At 41.8% G+C, this 20,025-nt stretch overlaps 1 protein-coding gene across 2 annotated transcripts in view; it reads right to left on the reverse strand.

Moving 5' to 3' along the window:
- Nucleotides 1-20,025, reverse strand: part of CAB39 (calcium binding protein 39) — a 102,769-nt gene that overhangs the window by 4,964 nt on the left and 77,780 nt on the right. For both annotated transcript variants that reach the window (XM_017529052.1, XM_017529053.1), the window contains exons 4-7: nucleotides 18,677-18,795; nucleotides 13,006-13,174; nucleotides 5,562-5,621; nucleotides 1,827-1,892 (exon numbers count right to left, since the gene is read on the reverse strand). In XM_017529052.1, coding sequence (XP_017384541.1) covers nucleotides 1,827-1,892; nucleotides 5,562-5,621; nucleotides 13,006-13,174; nucleotides 18,677-18,795 — 414 coding nt within the window. The remainder of the gene's footprint in view (nucleotides 1-1,826; nucleotides 1,893-5,561; nucleotides 5,622-13,005; nucleotides 13,175-18,676; nucleotides 18,796-20,025) is intronic.

Consider the following 20,025-nt stretch of genomic DNA (forward strand, 5'->3'; position numbering starts at 1 on the left):
CACTAAAAAACTTGAAGTCTTGCATAGGAAATATAAATTTTCTGGCAAAATAAATATGGGACTAAATAAATGCCAATGTGGCTACAAAAAAGAGAGTGCAAATTAAAATCCATCTTTAAAGCACTAGTGGTGCGGAAGCCACTCTGTGTGCTCACGAGGCACTCACAGGCCCCCACTAACATGAACTGCAGGAGACAGCAACTTGCTTTATATCCACTCCTAAGGGCTTGCAAATGGTGGTCTCGGCCTTTCTTTTCATGTTGGTAACTCTGAATGGCAGAAGGGTCTTGAAAGCCTTTCTCCTTATCCAAACAGCCCAAGAATCTAACATTTGGTCAAAGTTGCCAGTAACTCCCCTCCCCACTTCCTTCTATAATGGCCCTAGAAGCTACTATCCTAGACTATCCTGCCTGGCCTTTGTGGTCTTAGAAGATACTGACTCCAGTGAACCGTGTGCATTCGTGTAACCACCAGCAAGAGTAGTACACCTCAGCTCTTTGAGGATCAAAGACTAGGAGAGACCCAAGGAACCTCCACTCTATCACACAGATGTCCAGGGAGGAGAAACTCCGCCCACAGCTGCCAGAAGTTCTATCCAACCCCCAAAGATGAAAGGACAGCAGATGATCCTCTAGCCAAGGGAGGCGGGGAAAAAATCTTTAGGGATCCCCAACACTAGACGAAGAGGATGGCTGGGAGGCTGGGCCCAAACAACAGCAATGAATGAAAAGCACGGGGCCTGGCTGGACTGTGCCTGTGCCCCAGCTGTGGCTGTCACGGATCCCCTGCTGCAGGAATGACAGCCTTATCGGAAGAAGGAATATACTGGTCTGAAATAAAGGACTGACTGAAAATGTGGATGGTGGAGTGTTCCTATCAAAGGACACAGTGTTCCAGATGCTCCTGGTGTCCTTTAGTCTTTCCACAGAAAGACAAGGTCTTCAAGGGAGATTTCCCCACGGTAGGAAGGGGATGAGGGGATGGAGTCTTGGTCTATCGGTCCAGACACCTATGAGGGGGAGAATTGTGGGCAGAGTCATATTTTAAATGGACCTGGCAAAAAACTGAATGAAATTATGACTTCCCCTCAAATCCTCTGTGATTTTATCTATAGCTGCTGTCAGGACTGCTTACTGACAGAACGGAGGGTATGCTTTTATCAACTGCTTTAAGAATTTTCTACAGCGGGGTCAGCGAACTATCAAGGGCCAAACAGTAAATATTTTAGATTTGCAGGCCATAGGGTCTCTGGGGCATCTCTTTAATTCTGCTGCTGGAGCTCAAAACAGCCACAGACAATATGTAAATAAATGGGCATGTCTTTAACTCCAGTAAAATTTCACTTATGAAATAGGTAGCTGGCTGGATTTAGCCCATGGGTTGTAGTTTGCCTTGTTCTAGAGTTTACATCTTAAATTTAATATTTGATACAAAGCAGCCAAGCCTGTGTATGGTCCACAGTCTCACTTGCACATCGCCTCTCCCCACCCTCACACATCTGCCTGTGCCGCCCAGGAGCACAGCACCTGCAGTGCCTTCATCTAGTTGACAGGACTACGGCTCAGAATCTCAAATAATGCATCTCTAGGAGACAGAAGTCTTCTTCAAACTCCTGTTCATTCCCTTTGTGTATCTCTACCTTATAAGGAGAAGTGCCTGCATGGATCACTGTCCAACTCCATTCGTTTCTGAAAAATCCTAACTGTGGGCGAGGGTATTTATTTCTCCCAAAGGTCTACGACTCATCCAGGACATCTCCCTTTCCCCAAATCCAAATTTCAAACACAAAGTGCAGAAAAATAAGCTATATGAAAGGTCTGTCATACCTTGAGTGACTGTCTTTTTGTCACGTAATTTTCTGAATGAAGTAACTTCTCATATTCACTGAAAAACTAAGAGATAAGAAAAAATATATCAGGATTATTGCAAGGAAAAAAAAAGACTGGTAGGCAGCATTGTAAATCAGCTTAAGGACACACTTCTCATACCATGAAGGCCGACGGCTTCCCTAGCTCCCCTGCCATTCTGTTTCATGTCTTCCTCTGATGTGACTGCTCTGAGACCCTCAGGTGATTCCACCAATCCCCTCCTTGAAGAGGGCTCCTGGGACTGAGCCCCCCCAGGTCCAGCCAGGCCCATAGAGAGAGCTTAAATCCAGGCCTGTCACCCCAAACTCCATATGCACAAAGCCTAACTCCCTGACCCCACACTTCTGCTTGTTGAGTCTGCTCTCATATCTTGGAGTTAGATTGAAAAATTTATATTTTTTATAAACAAGAACTCAATTTGCTCAAAGCACAATCACAAAGAGAAAAGTTACCTGCTGTTTCAATGTATCAGGCAAACAGAGAAAATAATTTAGAATAGAAATTTAGAGAGGAGAAATTCAGCACTATGTTAACCAGGCAGATGGCCCACAGAAGGTGGGGCTTAGGCTCAGATCTGACGGATGGGAAGAATTTCGCTCAGAAATGGAGGGGAGAAAGGAGATTCCTGGGGGATAAAAAAGGAAGGGCAGAGCACGAATGAAGCCCCAGAGAGAACAAATGCCGCAGACTGAAGAACTGACAGGTCCACTGAATCTTCAAAACAGTGGTCACTGGCAAGAGTGGCATTGCTGGAATGGTGAGGGTTAGAAGCCCAATAAAGCAGAGAGTTAGAAAACTGAAATGATGGGCACTCGGGGCCAAGGCTATCCTTCAAAAACCTAGCAGATAAGGCCAGTTGGCCTTAAGATTTTATTTTTTGTCTGTCTGTATAAACCACAGATAGGTTTAAGACATTCTAAAAGTCTGCAGCACTAGGATGACTGCTGGATCTTGGTGCTTTCCTGAGACTTTCCTTTGGTCATGGCGAGTGAGTGCCAGGGGATGCCCGCTTTGTCATCTGTCTGTGGGAAAACTATGGGTGCCCTGGATTCATGATGGGTCCTCATTAGCCATTCATCTGTGGTCTAGAGCAGGGGATGGCAAACTACGACCTGCTGCCTGTTTGTAGAAAGTTTTTCTGGAACACATCCATGCTCATTTGTTTACTGAACATGAATTCACTGATATGTTTATGTATTATTTACCGCCGCTTTCACGGGAACAACAGAGAGGAGAGTTAACAGAGACCACAAAGCCTCAAATATTTGCTTTATTGGTTTAGAGCTAACACAGAATTACACATGATTTCTTTTGCCTACTTCTTGGCAGTCTGTAACAGTTGGCCATCTATTTAGTAAGTATTTCAGTTAGATTTCTCTCTTTTCAGAAAGAGCTGTTAAGTCTACCTTCTCAAATGATCATCAAACTGATGATCAAAACAACTGGCCCTGCCTTTAATCAGTAACAAAATATATACGCCTCGAGTTCTTGATAGAAAATGCAAGTTAAGATTTCCTGCTGCATAATTCTTTGGACAAGCTTGGTTGCAAGAAGTTTTTCATGCAGAACTGCCTGAAGAGTATGTATGTAGTCCCTTTTTCCTTCCGGTTACGTCAGATTTTTTTCTCTGAATTAGGACAAAGGATAAGTAACGAACCTAGATCCCTGCCCTCCCACCTACTTCTGGGTTCCTCAAGATTGCTTTCAGGGAACTGCACTGGAATTGGACACTTTATTTACTGCAGAGCCATGGCAATGACTGTCCGCTACATGACACTGTAACTTGACTCTCCTGTAGGAATGCCAAGGGGAGAAATTTGTTTCAGGTCCCAGTGCTAGGAAAGGCTACTTTTCTTTTGGGCAGCCAGCATATATTTTACTGTACAAATACTGTCATCTTTTAACTGCTTTTCTTTCTTTCTATGCTTTCGTTATTAGAAAGCTCAGAGCCAAAGTGTACCAGAACTTAGAGCATGCATTTTGGTGCAGTAACCTCCGCTGTGGCTGTAAATTACCCACATCCCCCACTGCTTCTCCCTCTATAAGATCTGACTGCTTTCCATATATTTATTAGTTGCCTCACATACATTTTTCTAAAATCCTGTTAACTGATGTCATCTATTAATAACATGCAGGAAGCTATCTTACTGAAGAGTAAACAGATTTCACTGTAGCAAATGTCTTGGAAATTAGCTAGTCTGTGACTCTGGCAGGCCTTAAATTACTGGTATGTTAAAAAATCTTTGTGGTGATGATAAATGAGCTAACATTTATGAAATGCTTTCTGTGTTCTGGCACTGTGCCATGTTCATCACATTAAACATTCTAATCCTCACGATGACCGCAGTAGGCAGGTATTATGAAGAGCCTTGTTCAGGGTGGAAGACCCTGAAGGCACAAAGGGTGCTTAAAGGCAGTGGCTGAAGTCTTCCTAGCCCAAGGCAGGGATAGGACTTGTAGCCAGACTCCAGGCAATCGAAGGTTCAAGTCCATGCTTCTATCTACTGTAAAAAGGCCCTGATGATGACAAGGTTACCATTTTAAAGCAATGAACATACAAGAAGAAACATACCCATATCCAAATATACATGAGCTGAAATAAAAGACCAGCAATTTGTAAGCCATCTATGAGGCTACTTCTGAGGGACTTAGGTGCTCAGTGTTGTGTTATGATCTCACTGGGAGTGGAGGGCAGGGGAAAAGACAGGAAAAAAAGAACACAAAAGAACGAGGAAGCATAGATTTTTGCCTCTAAGAATCTCATAATGTATTTGAACAGCAAAGTGAATAACGAAGTATTCATAATACTTAGGATTTCAAAAATTTAAACAAGTAGTGGGAAAATTAAAATCTAAACCAAATCTTGCAGGATAGATAGGAATTTTAAGTGGATTGTCATTCTTCTAACTTGTCTAAGGGTACCTATCAGAATCTTTGAGGATGTATAGTTAAACAGTGCATCACAACAGTGTGTTTGTGGGTATCCTGGAAGATCCTCCTGAGGCTGCAGAACTGGCAGTGGTGGAAGAGATCGTTTCACGTGGCAGCCCTAGAGGCAGCTGTGCGAGTCTAGGGAAATCGAGTTATCAAGCACTCTGGGAATCATTTACAAATCTCTGGGGGACACTATTACCAGAAACATCTGACATTGACTCAGTGCTGGAAGGGACCTTACCGACAGGCTAGTCCAATGTCCTCATTTTACAATAAGGACGGACTTCTAAGTCCCCAAGCGGTTAACTGCCTTGGCCATGGCCACAGAGTTAGCAGTAGAGCAGGAGCAGAGCTGGGCTCCCATCCCCTTTGGCCAGTGCTGCTCTCATCCTATCAGCTGCTGCCTCCCTGTCTCTCTATTTGTATGCAGCAGAAATGTGGGGCAACTGATGGAAAAGGAAGGAAAAGTTAAAAAGTCAGATAATTTTCCTACTATCTTTACTATCATTTTAGCAGCAAAATGCTCTATTTTCCTCTTTTAAAGCAATAAAAGCTTCAAAGGGCAGTATGGCAATCAAAAAGATCTACTTCTGACCACGTAATATTCTACAAGCTGTTTTAGTAGAGAAATAACTACAGCACCATTTATAAACATTACATATACAAACTAAATATTCTAGTATAAAACCTAATTTAAGGCTTTCATTTCTGGTAACAAGAAGTTACAATTTATTATTTAAAAATATTTCATATACTTACTCTATCATAATGCTGTTCCAAAAATTCTGCACTGAGCAATTTATGTCTTGTAAGTAAATCCTAGAAAAAGAAAAACAAATTTTTTTACAGTTGTTCTCCAAGTTTTCAAAGAGAATCTTAAAACATTTCACACCATTTTACCTGATAAAAACTGTTGTTAAAAATCACCATACTTGACATTTGTTCATGAATTGTATTAAAAATGTTGATTCCATAAAAGCAAAATACAATCATTATTTGAAACTGCAATTTTAATGATTATGATGAGTCATGGATCTATAGCTCTTCGAAGGAAAAATTATAAAGGCAATGGAAATATAAACTAAAAGAAAAGAATAAGGAATTGTAGTGAAATTAAAGTTAACACTCCCCAAGTGAGCTGGTTATTTAAAAACAAAAACAACACCAAAGCTAACAGTAGTGGTAAATTGTCAAACAGAATTCTACGCCCACTTAGTGCTCCTGAGGAGAAAGAGGAAATTTTATTAGAATAAGTATTAGAGGCTCTATTTTCTTCCTCCTAAATTCAATTACATTCAGTTTCATAGCGAATGAGGATTTTTTTAAAGGTAGAATGTGTTTTAAAAGCCCCATCATACTATGAACATTAGCTTCTAGGTAAGCAGAATGCTGGTGCGATAACATATTAACAATGAGTGTGACCTCCAGTCTGATTTTGTATTACCATGAAACAGAACCTATGCCTCACCCCATAACTTTCCCAAGGATCAATCATTCAGAAATATTTACTAAGTGCCACGTAAAGTTCTAGGTGCTAGGGCTTTAAAGACAAAAAGATGTGATCCCTGCCGTCAAGGACCTGGAAGTTAGCAATGGACTAGGCTTGGTCTCACTGGGTGGGAAGAGAAAGGGAACAGGTGACAGCAGGAGTGCCTGGCCAGCAGCTGCTAAACTAATGGATCAATGTCCTTTGTACCACTGCTAAAGTGGATAGTGCCAATCACCGCCTTTCTCCCAACCAACTTTCCTCGTCTTCTTTCCTGTTTATGTTTGAAGGTTGCCCAGGTTACCAAGAACTGGTGTTTCCTGAAGTATGCTGACATGAAATACTGGTTCTGAGAACTGCTTTAAGAAATGTCCATGGTCAAACAAATGAGGCAAGTGCCACAGCTCACTCGATGTCAGGTCCTAGACTCTACAGGGAGCTCTTTTGTCACCTACTTTCTGTTAACATCCTTCCTGAAAAGGCCTCTGTACAGGCTTTCCCTGCTCTCCCTTCGGACCGCCACTCCTCCTAACTGGGCACCAGCATGAAAGCATTGGACACAGCTGTGACTTTACAGTGGTTAGTGGGATTATTTGATTCAAGTCTCTCTTATACTACACTGTAAGTTCCATAAATACAAGGATCATGTCTCTTTTTATTAACCTTTGAATCCCCAGCACCTAGGTAGTGCCCAGCGCATAGTAAGAGCTTAATATTTAATAAATCAATGAATGAACCAATAAAATCAGGGAACATGTTTGGAAAAACAGCACATGCAGCAATCTTCAAAGTATGCTTTTGTGAAGGTTTCTAACCCCACCCCAAAGACAGTTGTTCAAACTGCTGGATAGGGTATGTGTTGTATTTCCTGTTTGCGACAGGGATGCCCAGGAACGACCTACCCAATTTTTCCCAAATCCTCATGGAAGATTGGACAGACAAAATTAGAAAACCTGGAGTTAATATTTTGAGTACCCTCAAGAGTTTAGCAAGAAGTGCTACAACGTTTCCCCTCAGGGGAAGGAGAAGAGGAAAGTGGTAAGAGAATTTCTATTATCGTTGTACCTTAGTCCATGGGGTCACAGATGTAAAGGAGTGAGGAATATGAGGACCTGAAGGGGAATGTATCAAGTACAGACAGCACCATTTAACATGCTATAGTGGTGTGTTTATGGCTGGTGTCCTGCTGTGGAGGTGCCACAATGGCAAGGTTTGTCTTAAGGTTCACTGCTGAATCCCCCACACCTAAAGAATAGTGCCTTGCTGAAGTGGGTGGATCACCTGAGGTCAGGAGTTCAAGACCAGCCTGACTAACATGGTGAAACCCTGTCTCTACTAAATACAAAAAATTAGCTGGGTGTGGTAGTGAATGCCTATAATCCCAGCTACTCCAGAGGCTGAGGCAGGAGAATCCTTGAACCCGGGAGATGGAGGCTGCAGTGAGCTGAACACCACTGTACTCCAGCCTGGGCAACAAGAGCAAAACTCCGTATCCAAAAAAAAAAAAAGAATAGTGCCTGGCACAGAGCAGGCACTGAGAATGTAGGGGAGATTCTATGTGTTATCATCTGGAAACTCAAGAAACTGCTGCCAACCAGAAATCAAATCTCAATGGCCTTTGGGTGGGAGAGATTGAATGGGGCACTCAGAGTCTGCTCAAGGAGGAGCTAGACCCAGGCATAACAGGATGAAAACCCTTTGTTAAGAAGGGTCATTCAAAAGCCTGGAGTGGGGCTGGGGGGTAAAACACCAGTAGGAAAAGAGCAACTGCTAAGAGCCAGCACAGAGAAAAAGGTGAATACTTAGGTGGGAAAAGGAGGAGATGAGGACGTCTGCAGTGCCTCTATCTACTGAGAGATGAGAAGGAACCTTAGCCTAGTGACTGCAGCCAAAAACTCTGGACAGCTCAAACTGGGGTGAGCGTGGGGTGTGTGTGGAAACCAACAAAACAGAATATAAAGGGCAAAGGGCATGTGGACCTGCAAAGTTTAGGGTGCACGTGACCCAGACCAGCAGAGTTGCTTGGTCAGTCAGCAGAGGGAAGAAGAAAAGGATTCCTGATCTTCCATCTATCTGAATTCCAGTCTACTCTGGGCTCTCATATAACAGAAGAAAGACTAGGAATCATTTCCCAAGTCCAGAAGACTGAGCAGCCAACTTTTAGGGTGGGCTGAATTTAAAAACTTCCTAAAAGCTTGAGTTTAGGCCAAAACATCACATGACTAAGACAGCCCTGAATCCCTGAAGAAATCCTGCTAACCCAGGGGCTTATTCTCACACTTTGGCAAACCATTTGGCCCTATTTCCTACTTGATGTTTGACTGTGTCTAAGGACAAGAAATTCTTCCAGCTGTGATGTTCACCTCTGGAGCTTTTATAGCGAGAAACTTCTTCCTGTGCTAGGGTCAAACCTACCCCCAAGTTCCTTCCAGGAACCATCGAGCCGACAGACGCGGGCTAGTCCATTTTCTATGGGCCTTGCTTCAAATACAAGTAGTGATCTCAAGGCAGGCCCCTACCGAGTCTTCTCTTCTCCAGGCTAAATAAGTCCAGTTCCTTTAACCACTCCTCCAATGACAGAGTTCTGAGTCCCTCTCACCATCTACTGTCTTCTGAAAGTCATCTATTTGTCTATGTGCCTCTTAAAGTGTAGCGCCTGGAATGGAACACATTTCTGTGTTGTTACCTAATAAGCTCACAGTGGAGTGAGACTATCAAGCACCTTAGGCTACATACTACATGGTCACATGGAGCTCTGGGGGAACGCATTATCATACTGCTTAATTGTATTGGAGGTATTCAAAATTGTTTACTCAAAGTGGGCTCTGGGAGGCAGCCTACCTGCCTGGGTCCAAAGTCTGACTTCCTCGTTTATTGTCTGATTTCAATCAACATCTCCAAGCTGCACTTTCCTGTAAACTCAGTAATAACAATGCTTCCTTCCTAGAGTTAAGTATGATATGAAAATATCTACATTCTAGTAATTATTATACTTGGTATCTCAATTTGTATTAATTATTATTGTGTGATTCCTCCATCCCACATTTTATACGGTTGGGTCCTGAAGTGGGAGAACTCAGTTATCTGTATTTAATGCCATCCTGCTATATTCTGGTCTCTCTGGATCTTTCTAAGTTTTAGGATCCTCTGTTATCTGCTGTCCTTCCCTTCATGGCTAACATTTATACATTTAGGGTGCCTTGTCACCCTTTATTTCAGTCATTAATAAAAACATTGAGCTGTGCTGGGTGGGGAAAGCCCCATGGAGATTCACTAGAAGGTCTTCTGTAGGGTGATGGCAATTTACTTGCCAATAGCGTATGGATATGACATACAACTCATTGTGAATCACTATACTGAAACTCCATCCAGCATAGCTGTTTTACAGTTTCCATGAAAACAGATTTGTAGAAGTATACATCTAGCATATCCTTATAATGAAGGAATAATTCTAACAGCTAATGTTTACTGCACAGATACTGTGTGAAGGCATAACAACTGATATGCTCATATTACCTGCTTCTGAACAGATGAAAAGACTGAGGTGAAATCAGCAGCAGAGCTCGTTTGAACCCAGGCAGCCACACCCTTTTAACCCCCAATCCACCAGTACCGATGAGATCAGTATGACTGAACTTCCTCTTAGTGAATGCACGATGGGTGTGGGTACAGTTTCCTTTCCAAAATGCTCAGAAACCATCTCTTTAGAAATACTTTCTAGAAGCTTATGCAGGTATAGTATCAAGCTGCAAATTCCATCAGCCTTCTGGGGAATCTAACCTTCTTTCAATCTAGAACACTGGAAACATATTTTTGGCCTTCTAATGCCCCTCCCCGTTTCCTTAATTCCTCAAAAAAAAGAAAAAAAAAATAAGAAATATTTGGCCATCTGAGTTTAGACATATTTAGAGCAGTTTTTTTTTTTTTTTCATAAAAAAAAAAAAAAAAAAAAAAAAAAAAAGAAGAAGAATCAGAGTCTCACTCTGTCGCCAGGCTGGAGTGCAATGGCATGATCTCGGCTCACTGCAACCTCTGCCTCCCAGGTTCAAGGGATTCTTGTGCCTCAGCCTCCTGAGTAGTTGGGACCATGGATGGGCACATGCCACCATAACTGGCTTTTGTATTTTTTAGTAGAGACAGGGTTGGGCAGGCTGGTCTCAAACTCCTGACCTCAGGTGATCCACCCACCTCGGCCTCCCAAAGTGCTGGGATTACAGGCATGAGCCACAGCACCTGGCCTACAGCAGTTTTAATTTCAAGACTCAGCATCTGTTCCAAGGCTATGGATGAGCCACTACATGTGTTTGAAATTTTCTTTTTTTTTTTTTTTTTTTAAATAAAGACAGGGTTTCACCATGTTGGTCAGGCTGGTCTTGAACTCCTGACCTCAGGTGATCCGCCCGCCTTGGCCTCCAAAGTGTTTGGATTACTGGCGTGAGCCACGACGCCCAGCCGTGTTTGAAAATTTCTGTGTGTAGAGCACGTTTTCTGGGAAGGCGCTCTTGTCACATTCTCAAAGTATGGCATGAACCATAGATCTATTCTCCCTTTCCATTATAAAAATATTCTCTGCAAAGAGGAGACTAGCAGCAAGGCAGGAGAGGAGCAGCTCTGTGTCCCTCCTTGTCGGCACCTCTGATGTGCAGCTGGGAGGCTGTTCCTGTTGGTCTTCCTTCCTCCCCTGACTGGAGTTTCTTTCAGGGAGGAGTAAGAGGGTGAATTCCACCTGTCTGGTAGTTTAGCTACCCTCAGATGATGATGGGAGGTCTGTCCTCTCTTTCATGTATTGTCTTGGCATAGACTCTGGTGAATTTTGTTTCTTGGAGCACCCTCTGTCTGGGCACCTCTCCTCTTTACTAAGCTCCTTCCTTTGCATGCAATCACGAGCACCTGAAATGCATAGTCCAGGCCAGCTCCCCAGTGCTCTCTCCTCCAGAGTCACCCTTAGGATGCTACCTTGTTTTATGAAGCTTCCCCTTTATCAATTAGGGGTGACCTGCCTGGCTGCTCAGTCCCCCTCTCTGGTCACCATGACCTGATAGGGCCGCTTTACAACCACAGTGATCCATCACTGCCACTTTCTCCTTGGTGAGAATTATCAAAAGAAGTAACCCTAACTGAAATGAAAACTATCAGCAAGGGCAGACAAAACTCACTGCAAAGGCCATTTTCAACATGTAGTCAGCATATCTCTCTCACCTCTGGGCCACCTTTACCATCTGTGCCAGAAGCATGTCATCCACATCCTCCACAGGGTCAGGGGTCTTGCTGCATTCTCCCACACTACTGTGGCTTCTTCTTCTACAGTCCTCTTCCCTCACCCTCATGTGCCCAGTGCTGCCACCCTTGGGCTCCTGGTTGTCCTTCAACACAGGGGAATCTCTCCTTGACAAAGGTGCTGCTACACCTCCCTTCATGGTGGGTCTGCTGCTTCTGAATGGGGCACACCCTTCCACCGATGCATTATGAGTCCTAGCCCACCACCTGCAGTGACAACTAAGACATTATACCGACCACTCTATGTTATAATCTCAAATTCATTTTGTTTTGCTTTGTACACTGACATACAAATATCTGGGCCCTCACCCGAGGCTTGCGATTCCCTTTATTGCCCAAGATGTTTGGGCAATAAATCCCTGGGGGCCTCTCACACTATGACCCGATTCTCATTCAATGTAAAACCCTAATGATCAGGTCCCCAGGTTTCATCCTATCTTTAGGGCATTTATTCACCCTGAGGTAGGACTTATTTCACCCAGACACCAAAGTGTGTGCTCATTATCTCATAGGCTCTTCATAATCATAAAACTGGACCCTCCCAAGAAAGGTGGCCACTTCTCATTGTGACAGTGTTTATGGTTTCTGAGCATGGTTGTCTGCATATCAGTATGCTAAACACCGGTTTACATTAACATAGTTCTAAATATTCACTGATAAGGTTAGGCAACTTACATAAGGGAAAGTAATCTATAAAGGCTTGCTCTCGTAAAAAAAAAAAAGATTCCTTCTTTATTCATATACTGTAAACAGCACAGAGCCTTGCAACTCAAAACCAGAATCTGCATCCTATACAGTGCTGTCACATCATGTACGTATTTAATTTATACAAATACCCACCAATGGAGGGAAGGGAGACAGGGGGAGTGAGGAGAATCCATTATGATTTGAATAGTGCAGGTGATTCTGTCCACACACTACATGCAATAGACACGATCCAGTGTGGGCAGGAGATGGGAGAGGTGAATCCACTGTTTCCTTGGGCCTGTCCACAATATGAGTATCTCTGTCCTGAATGTGGTCCTAATATTTCATGACATGCATATTCCAAATTAACACAACCCTGAACAGAAGCCAACTACTTCATCTGGTGCTTAACCAAAAAAAAAAAAAACTGCTACACAATGTTTCAACACAGGAGAAAAGCTGGTTGTTATACGTGTTGTACAGTATGCCATACTGAATCATAATTTAACAGCAAAGTAAAATTTTGAGCATACAGGACTTCTGTCTTTTAGACAGATTTTAGAATCTAACTTTTCCACCCTTTTAAAGCTGTGACTTTACTGCACATACCTGTATCACACAAACACATATAAATCTTTCTCTTCCCACTAGAGGGCAGCCATGTGTAGATTTAGAAAGGCAATGAAGGTTCAGAAAACCAGCACACCTGTTAATCTTTCAAGCATATTTAGAATTCTACAGTTTTTACATTACCTTGAATGTGGCAAATGCATCTGAAGCTATGTCAAATGTTGACATTTCGACATATCTGAAGAAATCATAAAACTGTTCTGACCACAAAATGATTTTTGCAAGTGGTTCATGTCTGATGCATTCTCTTAACATTATTCCACAATTTAAAGCTATTTCTGGAGATTCGTACCTGCAAAAAACAAAAAACCCACATGATTTCTCTTTCAAAACTCCAACACTGAACAGTTCAAACTTTTAGGACAGGAAGTTTTCAGATATGTGTCCTAACTAAATGATCATCGCAGATTACAGAAGGTATTTCTCTCAGAGCAGCACATGTACTCAGGTGAACTGACTCCAGAGCGTGCACACACACTACTTGGTGATGACTGTCTTAAATCAAAGAAAAATAGCCATACGAGTGCTTGTGTGACCAAAGGTTCATTACATAAGCAAAAAGATTTCGGGAGAAGTATTTCGGGTCATACCACTCCATACAGGGGGGTTAGCTATTACAGATGGTGCTCTTCACACTCAGAAAAACCAAAAGCTAAATCAAAAAACAGAAAACAAAATATTTCCCCAAATTCAGAGTATCTAAATAGGTCTATAAATATATAGAATTTATGCCTTGTTGTTTCAATTCAATACTCAAAGTGCTATCTTGTTGTTTCAATTCAAGATAGTACTTAGAGACTCTCCACTACATGTAAACACCACCAAGCTGATAAGCCTCCTCCTGAGGACTTCACAAAGCGTCCCCATCAGAGAGCCTAGGGGCCATGGTGCACACAGCCTTCTCTGTGCTCATCCGGCATCTCTCGCTTCTTCTTCCCCTGCCATTAGTGAGAATACCTCTCAGCCAAGCCAGAGAGGCCTTTCCCTTTCAGGCATGCACAAGCCCTCTGACTGGACTCTGCCGCCCCCTCAAACACGTCACTCTCTTCTACTTCCTCTCCAGCTGCACACATTGGCTCTTTCCACCTTACATTCTCCTCTAGTTTCTTGTAGTCACATTCCATTTCCCAACATGCTAGTGAAATAACTACCCAGCAAAGACTCCCTCTTGGCTAAATAGATTCTTCTACTTAAGTGTCCTGACAGTGCCATAAAACCCAAACCAAACCGAACCAAACCAAAACCTTTCATGGTTCTTCATTTTATCTCTCTGACTGTTCTATTTCTTGCCTGGCTGAGGTCTTTATCTGTAGCCTACAACCTGCTAACAAAAGCCCATACAATCTCATGGCTCCCACCACGACTACTAACCCCACCTCAGGGTCTACCCCTGAAATACAGTTAGGCATTTTCTGTTGCCTCTGGACAATTTCAGTTAAAGGGCTACTATAAACTCAATGTGTCTCAAATCAAATCTCATCCCCCTCCAAAAAATCACCCTCTCAACCCCCCTGCTTCCTCATCTATAATTTGGTGTCATTATTTTGTTTCAGTTATACAGTTCTAAACCAGGTCTAACAGAAATTTCCGTATTCTGTTTCTGTGCTGTTCATTGTGATAATACGGGCCACATATAGCTACTGAGCACCTGAAGTTTGTCTAGTGTGACTATGGGGTTGAATCTTAACTATTGTTTAATTTAAATTAATTAATCTGGTTAGTAGCTACTATATTGCACAGCCAAGTTCTAAACCTTTCCTTCTTTATTCCAAATCTTCTCATCTTCAATGTCAGGTTTTAAAAATATTTCTCTGATTATCTTAGTTTCATTTCCTTTTATCCATTCCCACTGTTACACTAATCCATACCTGGACAACTACAAATACTTCCAAGTCAGCATCCTTGTTCAAGCTCTGTGGTAATAAATCTACCCAACACACAAGTGTATCAACAGCATTTCCAGCTCAGAAGCTTAAAACGATTTCTTCTAGCTAATCAAGTAACTTCTGGACTTACTGTCCAGTCTTCCCCTCATCAGATCTCCTGTTCTAGCACAATGCCACCTCCTACCCTGCCATACAACTTTCCAATTCTCTCCTTATTGCTGCCAATCATGTTATATTCATTACTGTCCCTGTACCTTTGTTCCCAGTCATATGCCATTAGGATGCCTTCTCTCTCTTTTCTGCCTACGTAAATTCTAAACTACAAGGAGCTCCAATCTCAAGTCTCATTCCTTTTATCAACCCTTGCCTTATTAACCCAAACCACACTTTATTCTCGGAAATCCTGCGGTACTAACTTGTTATCTAGTAGTAGTATCCTCTTACACATATGCTCATCATAGATACTCAACAAGATAAACCACATACTCCTTGGCATCAGTAGAGGGATGAAGCTAGTGTGCTGACCGGCTCTTACTTGATGGAAATACCTGCTCACAAAATGGCTGATCATGCAAGTCATCTTTGCTGATCTTTAGTAGGCAGGAAGGACAAGGGTAAGATAGTTTGGTACAACAAGTTGAGCAGGTTTTGATGGAGGCTTGTCAAGCTTGTCTAAATGATTAAACCATAAACCAATAAGTACAAGGCAAACAGTTATGCTGTATAACCTATGAGCACTAGAGTGAGCAGCACATTAACATGTAAAATGCCAGTAAAAAAAAAAATCCTATTGCCCCCAAATGTAGTCTAACACTAGCAGTAAGACTTCAAATGCATAGCCCCCCAAATAAATATCTAACAAAGAAGTACTTAAAGCTTAAGAAGATAATCACATTATATGGAAGCAGTTTAAATTAATCAACAAAAGTACAAAAATCTTAAAATGCTTTTCACAGGGCTCCTTGAAGAAACAGCTGTTTCCAGGTCTGGCAGGACTCGTACAAAACGAGCAAGATGGTTATCCTATGCCAGAAAGCAAGGAAGCTATCACAAACTGATGGGGTCTTGCCAAAAGAACACAGAAGCCAGCTTCAAGGAGCTCCCAATAGCCAAAGATGGGGTAATCTGGACACAAGAAACTAATGACTGGAAGGGATCGAGACATATCAAATATATTTTTTTTTAAAAAAACTTGAGTTTAAGGTCGGGCGTGGTGGCTCACGCCTGTAATCCAAGCACTTTGGAGGCCAAGGTGGGCGGATCACCTGAGGTCGGGAGTTCAAGACCAGCTTGACCAACATGGTGAAACCCCGTCTTTAAAAACAAAACAAAACAAAAAACAAATGAGTTTATAATGACCCTTAAAACAACTCAATGCTTATCTAAGGAAGTGGCCATGTCACCAACTGATTATACAAAAACTAATACCCGATTATACTAAAAAATGAGATAATATCTTGAGATAACTAAGTCATCAAAAAAAGGAAGGGTTCTTCTTTATATAAACAATCATATGAAGAAGAAACAACACAATTGGGACACTGCCATTCTGAACCTAGGCAATGATCCTCAATGGAAACTAAAACCATCAGTGAAAGGTCAACGAGAATTTTGTAATGGGCAGATTACAGACTGACAATACCTACATCCACTGGTCAATCCAAACATCACCAGAAGTGGGATAACCCGTGTCACCTGATATGAAGCACATAGTACCATCCATCAAGTTCCCCCCATCTCGCCCCCACCAAAGTGAATCTGAATCTAATAAAAAAGCCAGATCTAACTATCCACCACTTAAATCAATAGCAGATAGTGGAACACGTTCAGAAACAACAGAAATGCAAGTCTAAAATAGAAAATATATGATTTTTCTATAAAACAAGCAATCCAGGCTTCAACAAAGAAATGGCGTAATATTAACTATTATAGATCAAAAGAGAGCTCAGAGTTCTATTAACCAAATTCAGTTTGTGGACCTTGCTTGGAACCTTTTTTTTGGAGACCAAGTCTTGCTCTGTATGCCCAGGCTGGAGGCGTAACCTCTGCCTCGTGGGTTCAAGTGATTCCTGTGCCTCAGCCTCTCAAATAGCTGGAATTACAAGTGTGCGCTGCCACGCCCAGCTAATTTTTGTATTTTTAGTAGAGACAGTGTTTCACCATGTTGCCCAGGCTGGTCTCAAAATCCTGGGCTCAAGTGATCCACCCGCCTTGGCCTCCCAAATGCTGGGATTACAGGCGTGAGCCACCACGCTCAGCCTGGAACTAATATTAAATAAACTAACTGTGAAATGTTCTTTTTGTGAAAATTGAGGAAATCTGAAAATTGGGCAATAGACATCAGGTTTGCAAATGGTATTGTAACTGTGTTATACTGTGTTTTTGTACTGTGTACTAGGGACACATACTGAGGTGATGTCATGTGTCGGGGGAAAAAGGAGGCAAGGAACAAGAATGACAGAATATTCATAACTGTTGAAGTGGGGTTAGGGTAGGAACCGGTATGTCACATTATTCCCTCTAGTTGTATGTACATTTTTCACAACAAAGGTAGTAGGCGGGGTTTCTGGTTGATCCACCAGTTGCATTCTCCATGCTACTTCCTGGCTGGAAGTATCTGCCCTGGACAGCGTAGGTGAGAGCTCCAAACTGTAAATTGTATCTCAAAAGTCTTGCTTTACATGCCATTTAACAACATTCATATCATGCCTCCGATTACTCTCAGGTGAAAATATCGGCAGCTAACTAATATATTGATTTGAATAATCACTGGTTTCTATGGAAAAGGAAATATGGGCTTTAAAAATACACAAAGGCACCTGAAAGCTGCTCTGAGAACACCAAAGTTTCACACTACCCACTACATGTTTACACATACAACTCTGAATTGATACAACAAAAAGTTAGATGCCAAAAGTTCTGTAGCCCAACATCTGAAGAAGTAACACAGATGGTTAGAAAGAGAAAGAGGGAAGCAGAATGCTGACGTGCAACACAGGCACTGACTCACGCTTTGTCTAAACAAGTCTGAACTTGGGGCAAGTGTTAAACCGCAGAGATGTGAATCAGACTGAGGCAAGCTATAAAGTCAGGAGGAGGACAGCAAGCTGATTCACGCCAGTGGTCATGTCAGGAACAAGCCTACCCACCAACTTAACAGAACAGACCCCACCAATGCTGGGACAAACAGACGCACACCATACTTGGGCTGGCACACGACTCTGGTGGGAAACAGCAGGTTACCTTGCCAGTCAAGAAGGCTCAGGGATGAGGGAGAAGGGCATTTGTTTCTATGGTCCAGTCTTTAGGCTTTTTTGTTTTTCTCTGCTTTTAAACTGACAAGACCACCCAAACATTAATGCCTGCTTGGACCAGTAGTAATTCCAGGAAGATGCATTGTGAATTGCCAAATTATACGGATTAGTAAGCGGACACACAGAGGTAAAAATCAAAGGGCACTAATTCATAAACATGTACTTTGCTGACTCAACAAGGTAAAGCTGTAGAGAAATCAGGCTTTTGCTGCCTTATGGTGTGCACATTATGTCCAAAGGAGATGTCTTTCAATATATAACTTAACTGATACTTCAATGAATTCCTACTTTTTAAAATCCTAGAGAACAGAAATAAGACCACAGAGGGTTTTTCTTCCTTCAGTCATGCTGAATTTGTGAATTTAAAAGCTCAGAATTCACCTAATTCTAAGCTCCCATCTATAGGGTAATTTCAAATTCAATTTAGTTCACAGATTGAATTTCAAGGAGGAAAATGTGTTCAAAATCTGTAGAAAAATTATCTGACTCAATTACAGAGAAAACGCTTCCCACGTTCAGCATCCTGCTTTTTTCCCAAGGTAACCTTTCCTTTATGTTCAACTAAGAATACAAATTTTATTACATTGTACATACCCTTTCAATAACATGAACAAAATATTCTGTTGGGTGCAGATGTATTCAACAGTAGGAGTTCTTGTACCAATTTGTCTTCTGAGAATATTGTTGAAAATTTGAGCCACGTCTTTTTTGCCCTATTAGGAATACAATCATTAACATATTTTCCTGACTAAACATCAAAATGCCCATTCACCCTCCCAAATGAACTCGAAAAAAGTGATTGTATTTATTGTTATGACTGAATATGACCTTAACACATTCATAGACATTATTTTATCTCTTCATTTGTAATTCCAAATTCTAAGTTTACTAGCGTACTACTTTTAACATGAACAATGTGTTGACAAAGGTGTTGACTATATTCCACATAAAATTTCAACCATTTCTAACTCTCAGGATCATGCTGACTCTGATATGAGAAACAAAACGCATTCCAACCAAATGGAACAAGCAGCTTCAAATAAGATGCTTACATTGGGAACATTTTATGTGCTTTCCTTTTATAGTGATGGAAGGAAAGGAAAATATACTCTGCCTCTATATTAAGTCTGTATAAAGCTGAGCTTTAATGGCAAGTAGATCTATTTCCCAATTAAACTAGGCCTATGTAGGGAAGACTTTATATAGATTAATAATGAAGGCACTAAGCATCCAGTGAATCTTAGAATCAGAAAGCTGCACAAGAAATTAACAAATGGAGAGAACTGGACTTCAAGCGGTGTTTCTGAACCGCCACTTGTTACAAGGCCAACAAGCCCATAGGAGAGTGAGTGAAATGCTAGCTTTCCAGCATATACCTAAAGCACAGAGATCATCCTGCACTAGCTAGCTCAGGAGCAGTAATGGCAATCTCTAAGACTCAGCCTTAAGGGCACACTTGTCTTTTAAGTTGACATATATTAAATTCAGCGTCCAGGTCAGGTGGAGGCAGACAAAGGAGAAGGAACCTAGATGTTCCACTACATCCCCAACTTTGCAGAGGAAATACAAATTGCTTTTGGAATTTGATACATTATTAAAAATACATGAAATCAGCTATATAAATGGAAATATTGCAGTTCTATCTGCTCTATAGTAGGACAGAAATAAAATTTTATTTTCTTTTATTATCAGTATTAAACTCAACTTATGAACCATACCCTCTCAACCTTTTCCAAAATTTAATCTGGCTGTACGTCTGTCACTTTCTCCCCTGGAACATGTGCCTGTCTTTCAAGCACCTGTACAGACATCCATTCACTCAGGCTGACAAACACTGGGGCTTAAAACAAAGCACACGGATGACAAAGAGTTAAAGAGGGATGGCCATGCCACAGTGCTTCATGACCATATATGCGTCTCGACTACTCAGATGGTATCCAGGA

The sequence above is a fragment of the Cebus imitator genome, unplaced genomic scaffold (genome assembly GCF_001604975.1).
Source record: "Cebus imitator isolate Cc_AM_T3 unplaced genomic scaffold, Cebus_imitator-1.0 Scaffold57, whole genome shotgun sequence".
NCBI lineage: Eukaryota > Metazoa > Chordata > Mammalia > Primates > Cebidae > Cebus > Cebus imitator.